This window comes from Hemitrygon akajei, chromosome 1, assembly GCF_048418815.1.
Source record: "Hemitrygon akajei chromosome 1, sHemAka1.3, whole genome shotgun sequence".
NCBI lineage: Eukaryota > Metazoa > Chordata > Chondrichthyes > Myliobatiformes > Dasyatidae > Hemitrygon > Hemitrygon akajei.
In genome coordinates this window covers 26,026,698-26,045,623 of record NC_133124.1, presented here as the reverse complement: position 1 = coordinate 26,045,623, position 18,926 = coordinate 26,026,698, and the positions used below count along the sequence as shown (strand labels likewise).

The following is an 18,926-nucleotide window of genomic DNA, read 5'->3' as shown; positions in this document are numbered from 1 at the left end:
AGAAATTGTTTCCTTTCCTACTGTTTCTGTTTTTACACATTGGAGTCTCCTGCTTGATGATAGAAAGACAGAGGATGCTGGATAGATGAATGTGATCCTTGATAATAATATTACATCCGAGATCTTTCTGTTATTGTACCTCTCTTACAACTGTGCTGTCTAGTTTATATTTGCCTTTTGTATTTCTTTCTGTTAGTAATAAATATGCAAGAATGCCCATTGAGTCGATGCTGCCACATCTTCATTTCAGCAGTTTGCTTTTGTCTCCTTAAAGTCTATTACTGTTCTCTTTACAGTTCACTTTATCTCCAAGTTTTGTTTAATTGGAAATTATGCCCTGTATACCCACATCCACTTCATCAATACATACAGTATAAAGAAGAAAAGCAGTGCACTTAGTACAACTCCTTTGAGTTCCACTATACATTTCCCACAAGCTTGAAAAACAATCTTTTATTGCTATTTCCTGTACTTAGACATTTGCTATACCCAATATTTATTTCAAAGATTTAATCTATTGTACCTTTTTGGAAGTTAAATATACAACACAACCAATATTGCTAATTAAATCATATTTGTCAAAGTGCAAACATTACCCTATTTACTGTTTCTAAAAACTTCCTCACTGCTTAGCTATAAAACTAACTGAAAGTGTTTTTCTGAGAACTTTTTTTTCAAATAAGAGTGTAGCATTTTCAATTTCCAGTCTTTGGACAATACTCTGAATCTATAGATGTTAGCAGATTATGGTGCCTACAACTCACTTTCCCCTGCCTTCTCTCCTTTCCCTCCTTTCTCCTCTCATTCCCATCCCTGACCATAGCTCACAGGAGCAGAATTAGGCCATAAATTTGTCTTCACCACTCCATCATGACTGATTTATATCTGTCTCAAGCCCATTCTCCTACCTTCTCATAACCTTTGACACCTTGAATAATCAAGAACATATCCACCACCACCTCAATGACTAGGCCTGTCTGGGTCAATGAAATCCACAAATTCACCACTCTTTGGTTTAAGAAGTTTTTCCTCATCTATTCTAAATGCATGTCCTTTAATTCTGAGGCCCTCCCCTCTTGTCCTAGACTTCCCCCCACTATAGCAAATATCCTCTCCATATCCACTCTCTCTAGGCCTTTCAGAATTCAATAGGTTTCAATGAGATCTCCCCTCATCAAAACTCCAGCGTATACAGGCCCAGAACCATCAAATGCTCATCATATGTGAACCCTTTCATTCCTGGGATTATTCTCATGAACCTCCTCTGGACCTTGTTCAATGCCAGCACATTTTTTCTTAGATAAGGGGTTAAAAACTGCTCCCAATCAAGTGTGGTCTAACCAATGTCTTAAAAAGCTTCAGAATTTAAAAACAAGGATGTAATGCTAGTTCTTTTGAAATGATTGCTAACATTGCATTTGCCTTCCTTACCACCAATTCAATCTACAAGTTAACCATTAGGGAATCCTACCCAAGGACTTCCAAGTCCCTTCGCACCTCTGAATCTCAGTTACATCTTTGAGGCTTCAGTAACAGCATTGACGAAGTTCCCTCTGTAATCAATGTGGTTTCTCATTTGTGTTAACAATGTGGAATCTGTCATATACTTGCTTTTTCTGCGTAATGTTACTCTGTACCCTTTTTGGTCATCCAGTAAGTTATGGCTTTAATCCCTTTTTCTCCTTCATGAGAATATACTTGGGTAACTAGCAAAACCTGAAGACCAGCCAATGTTCAATTAGTTTTGAATCTTGAACTTTGTTTCAATTTTTTGCCTATCATCTCATTATCTAATTGGAATTGGCTGTTCTTTAATTGAACATTTTAACAGTGAAATAGTTAATATGCTTCTCCACAGCCATCAAACAACCTGATGTGATTGCTGATTCTCGTGTTCCACATGGCCGCCAAATTCCTAGCCCTATGTTCATTAATACTGCCTTCCTTATTGAGACAGTTCCCCTAAACATCCTTAAAATTATTTTTAAAGAATAAATGCAATCTGCTCCAATTAAATGAGCTATTTATAAAGTAATTTTATGCTACATTCTTAATTACCTCCATTTATGTAAAGAGAAAAGAATTACACATGGGTATATCTGAAAAGCTTGTTTACCTTGCCATTTATTTGCATCATGATAATTTCAAATTTTCAACAATGCCTATTTTGAACAGGAATGTAAATAAACTGCATCAATTTTATGTCTACCAGGTGACGCTTCAATTGGTAGCCAAAATAAATTTAAATGCCCACATTGTAATTACATTGCCAAGTATCGGCGCACATTGAAGAGACATCAGCTGATACACACTGGTGTGAGATCCTTTGCTTGTGACATCTGTGGAAAGTTGTTCACACGAAGAGAACATGTTAAGAGACATTCCTTGGTGAGTATGGGTACTATTTATAAGAACTACAAACCTATGATTGAAGATCTTGGAACCTGACTTAGTTACAAATATTTGCTTAGTTCTCTTTCACCCCGCCTCTTTCCCATGACCTTGTTGTATTCCGGTAACATGCTCAAACATGTTTGCTTATAAACTTAGCTGTACTTTCCATTTAAGGATTGGGAATACTAAAGCATTATTCTTTAGTCTTTGTTACAATTTTTATAATCATGATGGTAGATTAGTTTAATGTTTAGTAAATCTGAGTCATATTCCATTTTTCAGAGCCTTCCAGTTTGGATTTTTGTTCTCAAATTTTAGGTCACCTGAATTTCTGCTGCAAAATCGTACCTCCTCACTGAATTATCATATTGTAACATGTGTTAGATACATGTCCACCTCAACTTACAATTCCTAACATAGTGTTTAAATTTTTCTTGGCCATGAAGCCTTCTCATCCTTTAAAAATGCCTGGACCATACAAATATCTATCTGATCTTCTGCCTTCTATTTCAAGTAGCTATGTATTTAGCCAATCTGAGTTTCCTTTCTGTAAACATCTCCACTTTCCTCTTTTTGCTTAAAATGCTCTTTAAAACCTATCTCAGTAACTAAAGTTTTGTTTATCCCCTCTCTGTCTCTTGGTTTAGTGTCATTTTATCTTGATTATATATCTGAGCTGCCTTTTTTGGTTATTATATATTGTATTTTGCTATCTGTGAAGTTTGCAGCCAGCTTTTGAGCTATTCCTCTGGCCGACTCTACATCGTGCTGACTGAAATTCTTGAACATACTTCTTTACAGGTTGGTGAGATAGTCAAAACAGACTTTACGTTTGTGTAAAATGAAAGGGAAGGATTCTGATCTCTGGTGCTTAAGGGATCTATGCTTTCATAACCTCAGGTGAAAGTTCTTTGACTGGAAAAGGTGAAATGAATAAAAGCTTGTATATTTGGAAAATTCTTAGCTGATGCATTATTAGTATATAAGCATCTAATTTAGTAATTTTCTCTGTTATAGTCTGTGCAATAAGCAGAATTGTTTATTAGTTATGGTGTACCATCTTTCATTTTCCCATTTACTAATTTTATTAGAAAATATATGTTGACAACAAGAATTGCCTGTTTGTATTTGATTGACTAACTTGATTTTTTTCCCACAGGTACACAAGAAAGATAAAAAATACAAATGTATGGTTTGCAAAAAGTTTTTCACTCTAGCAGCCAGTGTTGGAATTAGGCACGGATCTCGAAGATATGGCGTGTGTTTGGATTGTTCTGGTGGTGATAGACAGACAAAAGGTGACCATGATGGTATTGACCTGATGGTTGATCCAGAATTTTTTAAAGAGCAGCAAGAAGAACAGGATGACCCAGGTGGACTGGAACAAGAAGAAAATGAGAGAATGGTTGGTGAAGATGTACCAGATGAAGAAGGAGCAGGGGATATCGATAGAGAGCAGTGGGAAGATGCTGGGGCTAGTGAGACATATGTCATATTAGATAATGATTAGCAAGCCCTTATGCTGTAAAACTAAAAAGTGTAATTATGTTTCTTCACTGTATTGGCAAACTATGAATTTTATTTGAATTGCAATGATTATGGATTGGCAACAAAACACTAAATTTTTCATATTTTTCTGATAGCTGTAACTGTTGGATAATTGATATTTTAATGATTGTAGTTAGTGGTTTCACCACAGTAATGATGGAAGAGTCTTGGAGTCAGTGATGGGCAATTCCTTATTATAACCGAAACTGATATAACCATGTTCTTTTCCCACAAATCTAACTAAATAAGAAAGTATTAAGCAAAACTGTAGTGGTGTGCGACCTAAAGTGTCGAATCAAGCAGAAACCGTCTCACTGACTGGTATACAAAAGAAGTTAAGACCACAGAGTATCTTGTAACAGGAGAAGGCCATCAGACACAAACGAACATCATTTCTTCAATGGTGAACCCCTGGGTTTACCTTTTTTGCTTCTTTCAAATGAAAACATCCACTTGTTCCTTGAAACCATCTGTTTTTTTAAATGTCACTAGCATTTCCTGATAATTAATGCACAACTAACATTACTTTTTGGGTGAAGCAGAATTTGCAAACTACTGTTAATTCCTCTCATTCCTCAATCGTCCTCTATATTCCTTCACATCAGTGTTTGCTAAAATAGTTGATCAGGTTTAGTCTTGACAATGTCATCTTGGGTCATCTTAAATTCAAGATTTTATCCAAAGAAAATTTTGTTGCTTTTTTTTTCAGCCTTTCAACTCAACTCCCTGTACTCAGGATCTTTGTTCACCTTTCAACTTTCTTGGAAGCAGTATTTTTCTTTCCATGAAAGGCAAGCAATTTAGACAATATTGCAATTAGAGCCTGACTATCCCCAGATGAAACTGTAATAGTGGAATGAACAGGGTTTGAAATTTCTGAAGGATTGGACCTGGAGTTTGATGTCTGGAGTATTGGTTTATTCTATGCATTTTCAAGGCTCAACCTTGCAGGCAAGAAAGCCAATTATTATATAGGTGCTAGTAACTTTAAATTTTTGAAGTGTTTGTGTGTCACTTAAAATAAGCAAAGTCAACATTCAATCTTACTGCATTCCACAGAGAAGTAACCTGCAGTATATATGGCACCTTCACTAAGTGCCGTTTGTGGCATTTAAGCAAAAGAAATTCATGATACACATCATTAATGAAGACCATGCTTTATAGTCTTATTTCTGTGAACTGAGAGGAAACAATTTGATGTGTACATTTAAGCTGGTAATTTACTTGTTCTGAGACAGACAAAGTCTGTGTCATAATGAATAAATTAGACACCAGTATAACTGAATTCGGATTAACTTAAAAGCAGTGAATAGTATTTTCTCCCTTTTACAGGAGAAGATGTAATGTTTGGGTATGGTGTACACAAAACAGTCTGCGTGCTACATGATGAACTACATAATACCCAGTTTGCATGCTCATCCTTAGCATTCTTGAGTCTGAAATTCTTTATGCACTACATTATGAAATGCCACTATGTGTTAGTGGTTTTACAAAGAAAACACTTCAACTTGGTCCATCAATTTACCTGCTATTATGTATGACTTTTGTTTTACACATTGAGTAAGGCTGCTGATACTTTTGTTTCCAACACCCTTCAGTTGGCTGTTTTATTTAAAACTGATCCTTTGTGGAAGGAAGAATTGCTGGGATGGTGAAGAGGAAGATTGTTCAATCTAACAGAGCAATTTGCAAATGACCCACTTTTCAAGTATATTAAGCCAGATCATTGTGAAATAACTGACAATTTCTCGAATTATACCTAAATTATTTGAAGAAGTGTTAAAATATAGCTGTTTCAAAAGGCATGAGTAAAAACAGAAAATTAATGAAATACTAGCAGGTCAGGCGATTCTTAGAGAAAAGAATGGGTTAATGTTTCAGGTTGATGAACTTCCATCGGAACTGGTGAATGTATATGCAGTTGAAAGAGTTTGAGGGTGTTACTATAATCCAGCCATTTTGGAGGGTGGGTATAGTAGAAATTAGAAACTTTAAGTCCTTTATAAAACCCAAGTTGCTTTTTATTTCCCAATGGAAGTACACTAGCCAAAGCTACAACTATGCTTTTGAGTAATGTCGTATCTAATGACAGTGATTCATTTGAGGGCATACACTTTTGCTATCTATTCAAAACTATTAAGCTACAGTTATAATCAGTAAACCTTTACCCCACTTTTTAAGTTGAGACTATTCTTGATTTCTTCTTGGTACTTTTGATCAGTGCTTCTGTATCTTGGAGTAGGAATTGATTTCAGAAACCTGTGCTTTCTATACCAAAAAATCATGTGCAGTCATTGTTTTGAGAATGCTCTGGAACACTGAAACTGAAATACAAGTTCAATTATTAGTGAAAAGTGAACTATTAGGAACAGAAACCATTAAAGATGTGTTTTATTAGTTGACGTTTAATGTATTTGTAAATGAGCACATCAAGCAAGTGAAATCTTGATCAGGTGAGTTTTTCAGCACGTGGCTGTGTCAATTTCTATTTCACCTTTCTCATCTCAAATTTCCAACTGTATTGGATGGATAAATATTTCACCAAATGAAGTAGCAGCAATTTAATTGTAGCCTGCAGCTCTGGAGAAAATGAAATAGGGACTGGTAGTTTAAAAGGTAATTGTCAGAATCAGGTTTATTATCACTGTCTTATGTGATAGAAAGATTGCTGTTTAGTGGCAGCAGTACAAGGGCAGCAGGAGGTTGTGTTCTGTAAAATTTCCTTCACTCTGTTTTTGTACTCTGGAAAGCTGTGTTCTCAGCATTTCAGCTATTTAAAGTTTTGGGTCTTAACTGCACTAATCTGATCATCCTGAGGTAGTGTGAAACAAGGCACCTTGAGTAAATGTAGAGACACATCAAAGGTGAATCTGACACTACTCAAAAAGACTTTCACGGACTTCTTGTACTGGATTTTCTGGAATTGATTAGAAATGTGATTAGTGGCTGATGTTGTACTGAATCAACTAATTCGGCGAAAATTAAGCCATGGGCCCTTTGTATACCTACAATGCAGTACCATATAAAATGCAATATTTCCTTACTTGGCTATTGGATTGTATTGTACTTTAAAAAGGATAGAGATAATTTTTGACATGAGGTACTACAGAGAATGGAAATCCAGAGCAATGTGCCGAAGGAGCTCAGTAGGTTAGGCAGCATCTATGGATGGGAATAAGCAGTCGACGTTTCGGGCCGAGACCCTTCATCAGGACTGAGGTAATTTTGTGTATGTATGAACTTCTGTAAGTTCTGCATACAGACATGAAAATGGGCTTGCTGAACCTTTTGATTAATAATGCAGAATGTCTTATTACACCTTTTACATTATGTCTCTAACGGCTCTCTTAAGGAGGTTTAGCTCAATATTTTACTGCTTCCTTGCCAGTTTCAGTAGTCCATTTAGATTTTATCACTGGTGTCATCACGATTTAACATATCTATCTGACTAGAAATTTTCAAGCCAAATAAGAGGTAGCTTGGTAGCCTTAGTCCATATTTACATCTTTTTAATATTTTAGAATTTTGAAGAATGTGTTACCTTTTTTAATGCTAGAGGCAGTTTTATGGAAAGTTAAGATCAAGATAATTTAGAGTTGTATGAAGTTAATCCTTTATACAATCTTTACTATTTATACTATTACACATTTTGGTATTAATGCACTTTACCATGTTTGGAAACAGGACACAGTGATGTCACTGCATTGACAATTGTGCATGTTAGAGTAAACTTTTGCCTTGGCTCTGATAAAACTATAGATATTGCCTTTTAAATGTTTGAGGCCCTTTAATGTTCATTCTGCACAGCCAACCATCCCCGCCCCACCAAGAATGTAGTACTGTCTCTTGGATCATTTTAGCCCTGTTTTTATTTATGGTCTGACAATAATTGTTTTTATTTATTTCTTAGACTTTTTAATGTTAAGGTTTCCATCTACTATCTGCTAACTGACATTCAGCCATTTATCTTCCTTTGTTCTTTGTTAATGTAATGGTTTGGTGTGCTTCAGTGCTATTAAGCCCCTTCACCCCAGCCAAAATATTTTAGAGTTGCAAGCATCACTTTGTGAGATTATTAATGCACTAATGTTGATACAGAAGGGAACTATTAGTCTTTATAATCTACTTTTCCTTTATTGGATTCCTCCCTGTTGAAATAACATAATAGTTTCACTATGAGACATTATTATACATTACTGGAAAGAATTACTCAGTTTTGAAGGTGTTGGTGCATATTGGAATGGTCTGTACTAAAAATGAAAACTTTTATAAAGCAAATTATTTTATGGTCGTAAGACTAGTGCCACAGTAATTCAGGCCATGGTTAGTAAGATAGATTTTTCTGCTCCAAAAGATGGACCATGATCCAACTTCCTCAGCTTAGATCTCAGTAACCATAATTACCAAAGAATTCTGACAAAATACAGTACGTATTATGGTTATTCAAGAGATTGTGAGATAATTATTCTGAAAAGCAAATTGTACAATTCCAAGTCTTTTTTTGTAGATACTTATAGTTTTATCATTTCAGTTTATTAAAGCAATTTTATTATTTAAAGGGCAAAAGAATTGTTTTCAAATTTTCCACATGAATGAAATACTTAATTATGACTTAGATCAAGCAATTAGATATTATTTATATCAAGGATTGTGTCTTTGGCTGTAATTTTCCATTTGATGTCAACAGGTATTTATAGTTGAAATTGGGTACAGCAAACCAACTGATTTAGATTAAACCTTTTCAATTTTGTATTTGACACACTTCAAGGATATGGGGCTAAACAAGGTTTAGAAATATCAGGGAGCCAGGAATTGTGCCCGGTGAGGATTTGCCCGCCACTGATTATTATGAAACATAGCATTCTATTGTTTAAGGTAGTTGTGTGTCTAATCCATAAACAAAGTTTATTATTGTATATGTGATCAGCAAGTCTGACAATTTGTAACATTGCAGGTTATGTTAATTATCCATGAGACAAAATTAATAAGCTGTGCTTTTGGAAAGTAATTTTTGCAGACCTTTAAACATAGTACATTTTTGTTCCCATTCTTGTTTCCTATCAGTTATTTATATAGTATAATGGATTTATTTCCACTGTATAGACTGCTGTGTGTAATAAATATCTGTAGTTAATAGTGGCAGCATAAAGCAGCTGATTTATTTATATGAGGAAGGAGAAGATAGGGAGGAATTCAGGACTAGAAAAATAAGGTAATTGAATCTTCACATGCAATTTTGACAAAATCCAAATTTTAGAAAGTCAACTGCTCTTGTCGTAAACCTCTGAATTTAATTATGAATATCATGATTGGCTGTGGAATGTACCTCAGATTTAGGAGTTATGACTTTCAAATGACAGGTCGGTTGATTTGTTTAGCAGAATTTTGATAATGGGATTATTTCTTGATTTCACTCAGTGTGTAGACCAAACGTGCTGTTCTGCAATAATGGAATTTTTTTGTACCAAAAGAGGAGGGGGGAAATTGTGTAAGGGCACCAATATGTTGATATTAAGTTATAATAAATGATATTAAGTCACTTAAGAATTGACTTGGGAGCCATTTCTGTAAGGTAGGAGGAGCTTCTGGATATGCATCACCTTCAACTGATGCAGCATAACACAAGTTCAAATTAATTTTTTTTAAATACTTTATACAAATAATATATATACACTGTAGCAACTATATATTTTCCTATTAGAGTGATTGCAGCTCAGTTAAGAAAAACATTCATTCTTGAGAGATTAATGGTCCTCAAACATTTGTGTTTTGTTTTGAAGTTACTTTATAGTTAAGGGCAGAGGATTTTCTTTGCAAAAGTGATTTACAAATGAATTTGGGATCAAAAGCCCAATAGTGAATGTGTAATTTGTTGGTTTGAAGCAAAAACATCCACTGTTAAATGGAAGCTCTAATTTAACTGTATCCTCATTTTCTGGCATGGTTAAGGGATAAAATCATTCAAATGTGTGTGCGTTGAGCCAGGAAGAAGGAACAATGGTAATTTTAATGGAAAGCCCAACTGTACTTCAGATACCTAAAATTAGCATTGTATCGCTACCTTCACAACAAACACTATAGGTTTCATTACACACTGGTAGTGGTAGCAGTAACCCAGAAGATGAATTTTTCAATTCAGTATAGAGATCAATAGAAAATAAAATCCATTGCCTGAGTTCAAAACAATTGTATGCATTAACATCTACATAATTGCCTATTGGAGGTTTTAATCTTGCTGTACTGCTGTAGTACCTAAGGATTGTTTTTCTGTAAACACTGACTGAGAACTATGCATGTTAATTTTCAAAACCCAGATCAACAGTATAACATTTCTTTTTCTTGTGAGTGTCAAAATATGTGGCACCATGTACACATTCTTAGTTGCTTTTTGTACCTAACTGTAGTTTTGAAGCACTGAACAGAAGAAAAAAATTGTTATTATGTATGCGACACGTTACCAAGGCAGATTCTTTGTTTCTCTTTGCTTGTATGTAGAAATTATGGAAATATTTTTCCTTTGGAAAATGTTAATTAATAAGTTGTGTGTTTCTAATTTTGGAACTTGTTAAAGAAACTCCAAGCTCTAAATCAATATTCAATACACTGAGGTCTGCTGAATATTGTTCTTGCACTATATTATTTCAGTTACAGACTAATGCAACTTCAGCATCTTAACTTTGCATTTTGCTCGTGATTAAACCAAAGTCATTTTCTCTTGATTTTGTTAAGAATAAGTTAAACCTCAGGAAGTAGACCAAAGTGGTGTTGTAAAAAACAGATAAAGGTTGGGGGAAACTGGGAAATGGAGAAACTGTCCACTTAAAATCATGTTAAGTATTCTATGATACTAGTCAAATAAATACGAGGGGTTCTATCAGCTTCTGTGATCATTCCTTCTGCACCCAATAACATTTTTAAAAATTGGTCATCTCAATGTTGTTTGTGGAATTAATTTATGAACAAATGCTGCCTAACAGTTAGTATAGTATTAGTGATTCACTTTCTGTGAATTCCACTGTGACACTTGAAAGTTATGATGTTACAGTGTGTGTAAAAACATTTTTCTTAATCTGATTTTCTTCATACAAATCTAAACACATAACCAGAAGATATACTTCCTTGTAGCCAGAAGTACATAGCCTTATACAGCCAGATGGAAGAATATGTCTGAGTAATTAATGGCTGAACTCAGATAAGACTAAACATTTAGTTTGAAACCTCCTTTAACTTTTGAAGTGGAATGTTAAAATTTAAGTTAAGGCCCAGGAGTGTTCTGTGTATTAAATAAGTTGTACTAAAGCCTGGACTTTCTTTAAAAAGATTATTTTGAGTAAATAAGTTAATTCCTTTTCTCCAAACCTTCTCATGTTTCTCCAAAGGCCTCAGGGTAACTACAAATACATGAATTATGGATATGAGAAAAAAAATTCACTTTAAATAATGAAAAATGGTTCTGTGTTGCACATTCATTTTTTTCTTATTACTAATTTTCTTTTAGATTTGATGTGATTTAATATGTAAATTTGATAAATGATCAGTTTGTAGATTGTATGCAGTAAACTGTAAATTCTTTTTGTAAAGACTTAACTATTATTGGTGACTATTTTTGCTTGTCTAAGCCGGTGCTATACTTGTACTAAACTCAACACAAATGTTGAATGATTTGTTTTGATATTTTGGATCTTTAATCACACTTTCATGTTTCACCATTGAATAAGAACGTGATTTTAATCAGAGCTGTGTTGAATTTGTGATTTCCACTGTCAATGCAGACAATTAGTGTGTCTCATGTATTGAAGTGGCTGATTCTGAGAATGTATTAAATCATGTTCTGGGAACAGAGTTGATCTTTAAGCTTAAATTTTAGCAATATTAGTAAGAAGGGTTGGGTATGTTAAAGTGAATTTTAGAAAAAATATTTCCTCCTTCATACTCAACTATGGTCCCTGTACTTTCAGCTGCCATGGCCTTAAATTTCAGAAGTCCCTACTTAAATATTTTCAAGTCTTGACCAACTTCCATCTTTTTAAAATGCTCCTTAAAGACATACTCCCACTTGAGTGTGTTTTTGATCATCTACCACATTGTTCTTGTGTGCCTTACTACCATCATCGGTTTTTAGCTTGATAAGTTCCACCAAGTGCCTTGGGATTAATTTGCTGTTTTAAAGGTGCTATATAAATGGAAGTTGTTCATGTTCTGCAATATGCAGTTGTTTACTTTCTGCTTTGTTTCGTTTATTTCATACTAATAGAATTTATGCTTGATACCTGCAAGTGTACATTATGAGCAAGGAGCAGTTGAAGCCATATATTTGTGTTGAAGGATAACAAGTGCAATTTAAAGGTATGAATGAGTGGGGCAGTGGGTGGAAGTATTCAGAAGAATGGGAGTATGTGTAGAACAATGAATCGTAAGGTCAGTACTGAAATCACATTAAAATATGACTCGATAATGGATGTATAAAATGTGTATAGTCAATCTGATTTTCAGAAAGGCAAAATACGCCAGCATTCTTATTTTGGATACCATTTCCCGACTAGACAAGAAAAGCATTTTGATAAAGAATCTCTATCCAAAATTTCAAATGCTCATTCTAGTCAATGGTAAAAAGACAGGTTGAGGTGGTGTTGGATGGTAATGTTGGTAGTGAAACATTGAGCTGTTAAGTTAATGTAATGGAGAATTGTCTATATTGAGTTGGTTTTACCATGTCAATTTGAAAATATTGTTCTGGATCTGGCCCTACCCATAAACAGGACAAATTTCCAGGAGTTGAGCCCAATTTCAGGCCATTAGTATGGAGTTTTTGGTTATTTATACTCAGGCTACTTGCAAGTTTTGAAACGGACAATAAAATTACCTTTTTGTAACAAGGTTCTTTAGCTGTGTTAATAAATACACAGGTTATTACATTAGAGTTGAAGTTTTCTTAAAAAATGCAAGGGAGAAATAAACAATCACATTTTAAAATGTTCTATTGTGTTGGTTCCTGGAAGAATTTCAGTTTGCAATAATGCAATTACAAATTTGAATTGTAATGTTATTTCAGAAAACCAGCGTACTTTTTGTTCATATAGTTGACTTTACCCCAGGCATGAAGAACTTGTTCAGACTAAAAAATCATTTGCAGTGCCTGCATTGTTCCTGCTGTGGAACAGATGGACAGAAGACAAAATGGGATATTTTTATTTGAAAGCACTGTGAAGTCACATTCACAGTGACAGATGTAGGAGCGGGAGTGAATATTAATTGTAAACCAGATAATTCAAGATAAATATATAATAGTTACCTTGTGTAAGTCAATGGAAAAGGAAATGGCTTCTTTCACATAAAGAAAACTGGAATTGAAAAAGCAACCATACAGATCTACAGCATATAAAAAGACTATTAGCACAGGGTTACTAGTTCTGACACTAATAGAACAATAAAAATCTTATTCTAGTGCCATGTTCTATAGTTTTGTATCTACATCTACTTTTAAGTATTGACTTTTTAAAAAGTGCATCCTGCTAGCTACTTTTATGCCTTTGTGCAAAATATGCCATGTTGGAAAATTGAGTGGAGAGAGAAGTTAAAAATCCTTTCCTCATTTTCATGTTAAAGGTTTAAAGCTGTAAATTGATCATCTCAAATTTTCTTCCCAGATGAAAGTACTTTCATTCATTAATATCATATGCATAATATCATATGCATTTTACACAAAACATAAATCTAGTTCTAGCAAGGATTGGCAAAATTGCCCTGTCAGTGTCACCACATATGCTTTAAAACTCACCAACATTTTAAGAAATTTCAAATTGCTTCTTAGCCTTTATTTAATTAAAAAAAAATCGTTCTAATGGTTCATTACTGTCATATGTACTGAGATGCAGTGGAAAGATTGTCTTGCATGCTGTTCATATAGATCAAATCATTACACAGTACACTGAACTACAATAAGGTAAAACCGGTAAGTGCAGAATAAAATGTAAAAGCTACCAAAGAAAGTGCAGTGCAGGTACAATTGCAAGAAAAAGTTCGTGAACCCTTGGCAATTACCTGGTTTTCTGCATTAACTATTCATAAAATGTGGTCTGATCTTCATCTAAGTCACAATAATAGACAAACACAATCTGCCTAATCTAATAACATACAAACAAATGTACTTCTCATCAATTTTGAGTACACCATTTAAACAGTTTCAGTCTAGGTTCAAAAGAAGGATGTGAACCTCTGGGGTAATGTCTTCTTTAAAAACAAAAACAATTTGGAGTCAGTTGTTCCAATCAACGAGATGAGATTGATGGTATGGGTTGTAGAGGTACCCTGTCCTATATTTAAAAAAAAGACGCACAAAGGTTACTGACAGAATCTGCTCTTCTCAAGAAAGGTCTGTATGTGCACCATGTCTCAAAACAACTTTCAGAGGTCCTTGGAAGAATTGATGGAAGATGGATGAAGGCTACAAAAGCATTTCTAAAGACCTGATTGTTCATCAGATCATAGTAAGGGAAACTGTCTAAAATGGTGGTATTCCATGTTCTTGCTACTCTCCCTAGGAGTGGGTATCCTGCAAAGACCACACCAACAGCACAGTGCAAAAGCAGGTGGTGAAAAAGAACCCAATGGTAACAGTGAAAAGACCTGCATAAATCTCTAGAACTCGCTAAAATCTGTTCTTGTGTCTACTATAAGAACAACACTGAACAAGAATAGTTAATTGAAGAACACCAGGGAGAAAACCACTACTCTCCCAAAAAAAATTGCTGCACATCTCAAGTTTGCAAAAGGCCACTTTGATGTTCCACAATGTTTTATGGACAGATGAGACAAAAGTTTAACTTTTTGGCAGAAATGCACACTACTATATTTGGGGGAAGGGGGCGGGGGGCACTGCACATCAACACCAAAACCTCATTCTAACTGTGAAGCACGATGGAATTAGAGTCATGGTTTGGGGCTGCTTTACTGCCCCAGGGCCTGCAATCATAGAGGGAACAATGAATTCAAAATTGTATTAAGACATTTTACAGGAGAAAGTCAGGGTACCAGTCCATCAACTGAAGCTTAATAGAAGTTGGATGATGCAACAAGACAATGATCCAAAACACAAGAGTAAATCAACATTAATAGTTTAAAAAGAACATTTTTGAATGGGAATGGCCAAGTCAGAGGCTGGACCTTAACCTAATTGAGATGCAGTGACATGACCTGAAGAGGGCAATTTATGCAAGGTAACCTTGAACTATATTGATGAACTGAAACAGTCTGTATGAAGGAACAATCTAAAATTCCTCCTCACCATTTGGTGGAGGTTATTGGTGCTGGTTATTGGTGCTAAGGGGGGGTTCTACTAGTTATTAAGTACACATACTGTACTTTTTCCACAGTGGACTGCGAATGATTAAACAATGTGTTCAATAAAGACATGAAAAGTACAATAGTTTGTATGTTATTAGATTAGGCAGATTGAGTTTGTCTATTGTGACTGAAGATCAGACCACATTTTATGAGTAATGCAGAAAAGCAGGAAATCGCAAAGGGTTCACAAACTTTTACTTGCAACTGTAAATTATAGTGTAAAGTAGATTGTGAGACCAGACATCCATTTTATAGTACAAGAGGTCTATTCAGGAGTCTGATAATGGGATGCAAGCCTAGTGGTATGTGCTTTCAAATATTTGTATCATCTGCCTGAGGGGAATGGAGAGAATTGAGAATGTCTGGGCTGGGTGGGGTCTTTGAATTTGCTGGCTGCTTTACTGCGAGGTATATGTCTACTAACTTACCAGCTCTTAGATTATTCACATTTATTAGAAACATCATCAACAGTAGTAATCCGTTCTGCCCTTTGTATTTGCTGATCCACAGATCCTTTAAAGCATTAAGAAATACTCATATTGAAAATGTGTAGCAACTTGGCCTCCACTGCTTCCTGTGGCAGAGAATTCCAAATATTACTGTTTTTAAGACTTTGTGTCTTTTTTTTATTAGATAGAATAGTGACCTTAATATGCAGTTGAAGTCGTGTTATCTCAGTTTTGTAAATAAGAAACTAGGTTTTCTATGTTTCTAAGAGATGGATGTTGAAATGTAGAAACTTTGGGAGGGTATAGAGTAACAACTTTTTAACTAGGTTTTAAATGCGCAGAAAATGTAAACTGAAATGTGCTGAACAGAGCAAGCCCAGACTTAAATTAGCAGTCTTTATTTGAATACAGATAGCATTTGCAATAAAATGTGTCTTGACAGTACAGCTTTTAGATCAAATTCATAAGTTGCTATTATAGAGATGTTGCAGGGTGACCAGGACTAGGCTATACAATGTTCCAAAAGAACTGGCTGGAACAAAGGGTGGAGAAATAGAAGATGGAGTACGATCTGACCAATTATCAGATGTTGCACTTTGCAAGATCAAATCTAAAGGCAGGGCACTAACAGTGTTGATGTATAGAGGGATCTTGGGGTCCAAGTCCGTAGCTCTCTGAAAGTGTTTGTACAAGTTGATAGTGATAGAGAAGACATATTCATACTTGCCTTTATTTGTTGAGCCAGTAAGTTATGTTGCAGCTTTAAAACATCTGGTTAGATCACATCTACAATATTACATCCAGTTCTGCTTGTCCCACTATAGGAAGGATGCTGCCTGGATTAGAAGGCGTGTGCTATACAAATGTTGGACAAACTTGGGATTTTTTCCTCAGAAGTAGCAGAGGTTGTGGTGGAGACTTGTTACAAGTGTATAAAATTATGAGAGGCATAGGCAGGCGGTTGGCATATTCTTACCATGATTGAAATATCAAATACTGGAGGTCATACATTTAAGCTGAAAGGGATTCAAAAGAGAAGTGCAGTGCAAGGTTTTCTTTTACAAGTGGTGGGTGTCTGGAAGTGCGTTGCCATGGGGTTGGTAGAGAAGGCAAATATGACAGGTGCTTAAGAGGCCTTAAATAGGCACACAAATATGCAGAGAATGGAGAAATATGGACATTTTGTCAGAGGAAGCGGGTTAGTAAGGCACAATGTTCTGATTCTTTTTTGATGTTTTATGCAGTTGATGAACATCACAAAATCAAAACTAAACTCAATTTAATAAGAGCAGGTATAATGACCTGAAGGTGAAGGTGAAGTTGAAGTGGAATTGGAAAATAAGCTTAAGAGACAAGTCAGTTGATGATATTCAACTAGCTAGTCTGTAACACTTCACAGGAATTTATTCCAATTTTTAAAAAAAGTCTGTGAGTAAGAGGCACAATCTGTAGTAAACAAAGGAGGTCAAGGATAATATTAAATTGAAAAGTTGAAAATACAAGTTTCATGGGCTGGTAGTAGGCCACAACACGAAAGTTTTTTGGATTCAGCAGTGAAAGTCTAAAAAGCTGATGATAAAAGAAAAAAATGCTTTGGTGGGAAATCTTGTATGTAAAAGCGGGGGTTGGAACATCTAGAGATAATAACAGGAAACAAAATATGGTAGGTATATTAAATCAATTTTTGAAGCAGTATCCATCCTGGAAGGCATTGCAAATGTTCCCTAAGGTAACAGACTGGCTAATTTTAAATAGGTGGAAGGGAGTAGCAGTTCTTAACCCCCAAATTTTCAATTTTTCTATTAGACCTAGAAAGCCTATCATATCTGATAAACAAGACACAAGGTATTAAATAACAGTAATCAGTGCTGAAGATATACAATGTGATTGCATAAACTGTCAAGTAAGTGTTAGGATAGCAAAGGCTTTTGGTCATAAATTTTCAATCCCGTTTTAATGAGTACTAAGATGTGTGGATGAGTGACTAGCCAAAAGCTACCCTCCTATATTGTTTAGTTGAGTTTGTAGATGTAAAATGCTCAAATGCCAGATAAACTCAAGCAGTGAAGAATAGAATTGATATTATGGAGGAGAAAATAGAAAAATATTTGAGATAGAGCTGTCATGAGGTGCAAATTAACAAAAGTGATAAAATTCTGAACTTAGAATGATATTTGTACTTGCTTTTATTTTTGCAATCTAGGGCTTTGTAAACAAATACCAAAAATTATGTCAGCGAAAAGAGAATAGCCATACATGTAATATTTAAAACATTAAAAATTATCATATTATCCTGTCTGGTTTTATTTTCTTTTAATTTTAATTCAAGGTTGAAAACTTTTATGCCCCATGCCAATTTAAAAACCTGAACATTTTGGAGTAAATACACGAGCCTTAAAATAACATGCATCATTTTGAAAAATTAGGGAAGAATTGAAGTGATCTTATCATTCTTTCCGTTTATAGTATTTGCGACTTGTTGCATGGTGTCAACAATGCTAGAAATTTCCTTGCAACTTTTTGACCGAAGAGAACTTTCCATCTTGAGTTGTGATTTCAGGACACCCAGGTCCTGAGTTAGTGTGTGGATGTATCCCTTCATTCGAAGAAGTTCAGCATCTTTTTCAGAGATCTACATCGGCAATGCAAGGAGACAACAAATAAGATATACCAGGGAATAAATGCTATAGGAACATTATAATTAGGTATGAATATTTACATCTAGTAAGGAATACAATTTAATGTTTATAAAAATAATACTCTTCACACCCCATATACAGTATGTACAGCTGCAAACTACTCTTATACTAAACTATCATCTGTTAGTCTAATTGCACTGTCATTTGATAATTTTTTACAATCTAATAGTAATCAAAATTGTTCACTTGTTTAAGAACAAGTAACCACCATAATTACCACTACTTACAGATGCTAAAGTAATTTTTCAAATCATCTGTTACTCAGTGAAAGAAAATTCAACTCTTCATCCTCTTGAGGATTAGCTAAATTAATGGAGTATAATTTTAAATGCTCAATATGATACTTAGTTCTGGAAAACATTTACAGTTTTTAAATCATATGGATAGCATCCAGCAATATTAAAATATGGGGTTCTTGTGTCATACCTCATTTTGTAGAGAAATTTTTGATCAATGAGACTGACATCAGTTGTAAGCAATTATTGAAAGTTAT

The 18,926-nt window shown here is 34.7% G+C and overlaps 2 protein-coding genes across 3 annotated transcripts in view; one reads left to right on the top strand and one right to left on the bottom strand.

Moving 5' to 3' along the window:
* The window catches only part of zbtb10 (zinc finger and BTB domain containing 10), a 99,916-nt gene extending 81,891 nt beyond the window's left edge, over positions 1–18,025 (top strand). The window contains exons 4-5 of the mRNA XM_073039852.1: positions 2,213–2,388; positions 3,554–18,025. Of these exons, the coding sequence (XP_072895953.1) occupies positions 2,213–2,388; positions 3,554–3,904 (527 nt within the window). The 3' untranslated portion in view covers positions 3,905–18,025. The remainder of the gene's footprint in view (positions 1–2,212; positions 2,389–3,553) is intronic.
* LOC140724980 (uncharacterized) overlaps positions 17,897–18,926 on the bottom strand; it is a 71,747-nt gene continuing 70,717 nt past the window's right edge. For both annotated transcript variants that reach the window (XM_073039865.1, XM_073039874.1), the window contains exon 11: positions 17,897–18,366. In XM_073039865.1, coding sequence (XP_072895966.1) covers positions 18,157–18,366 — 210 coding nt within the window. In that variant the 3' untranslated portion in view covers positions 17,897–18,156. The remainder of the gene's footprint in view (positions 18,367–18,926) is intronic.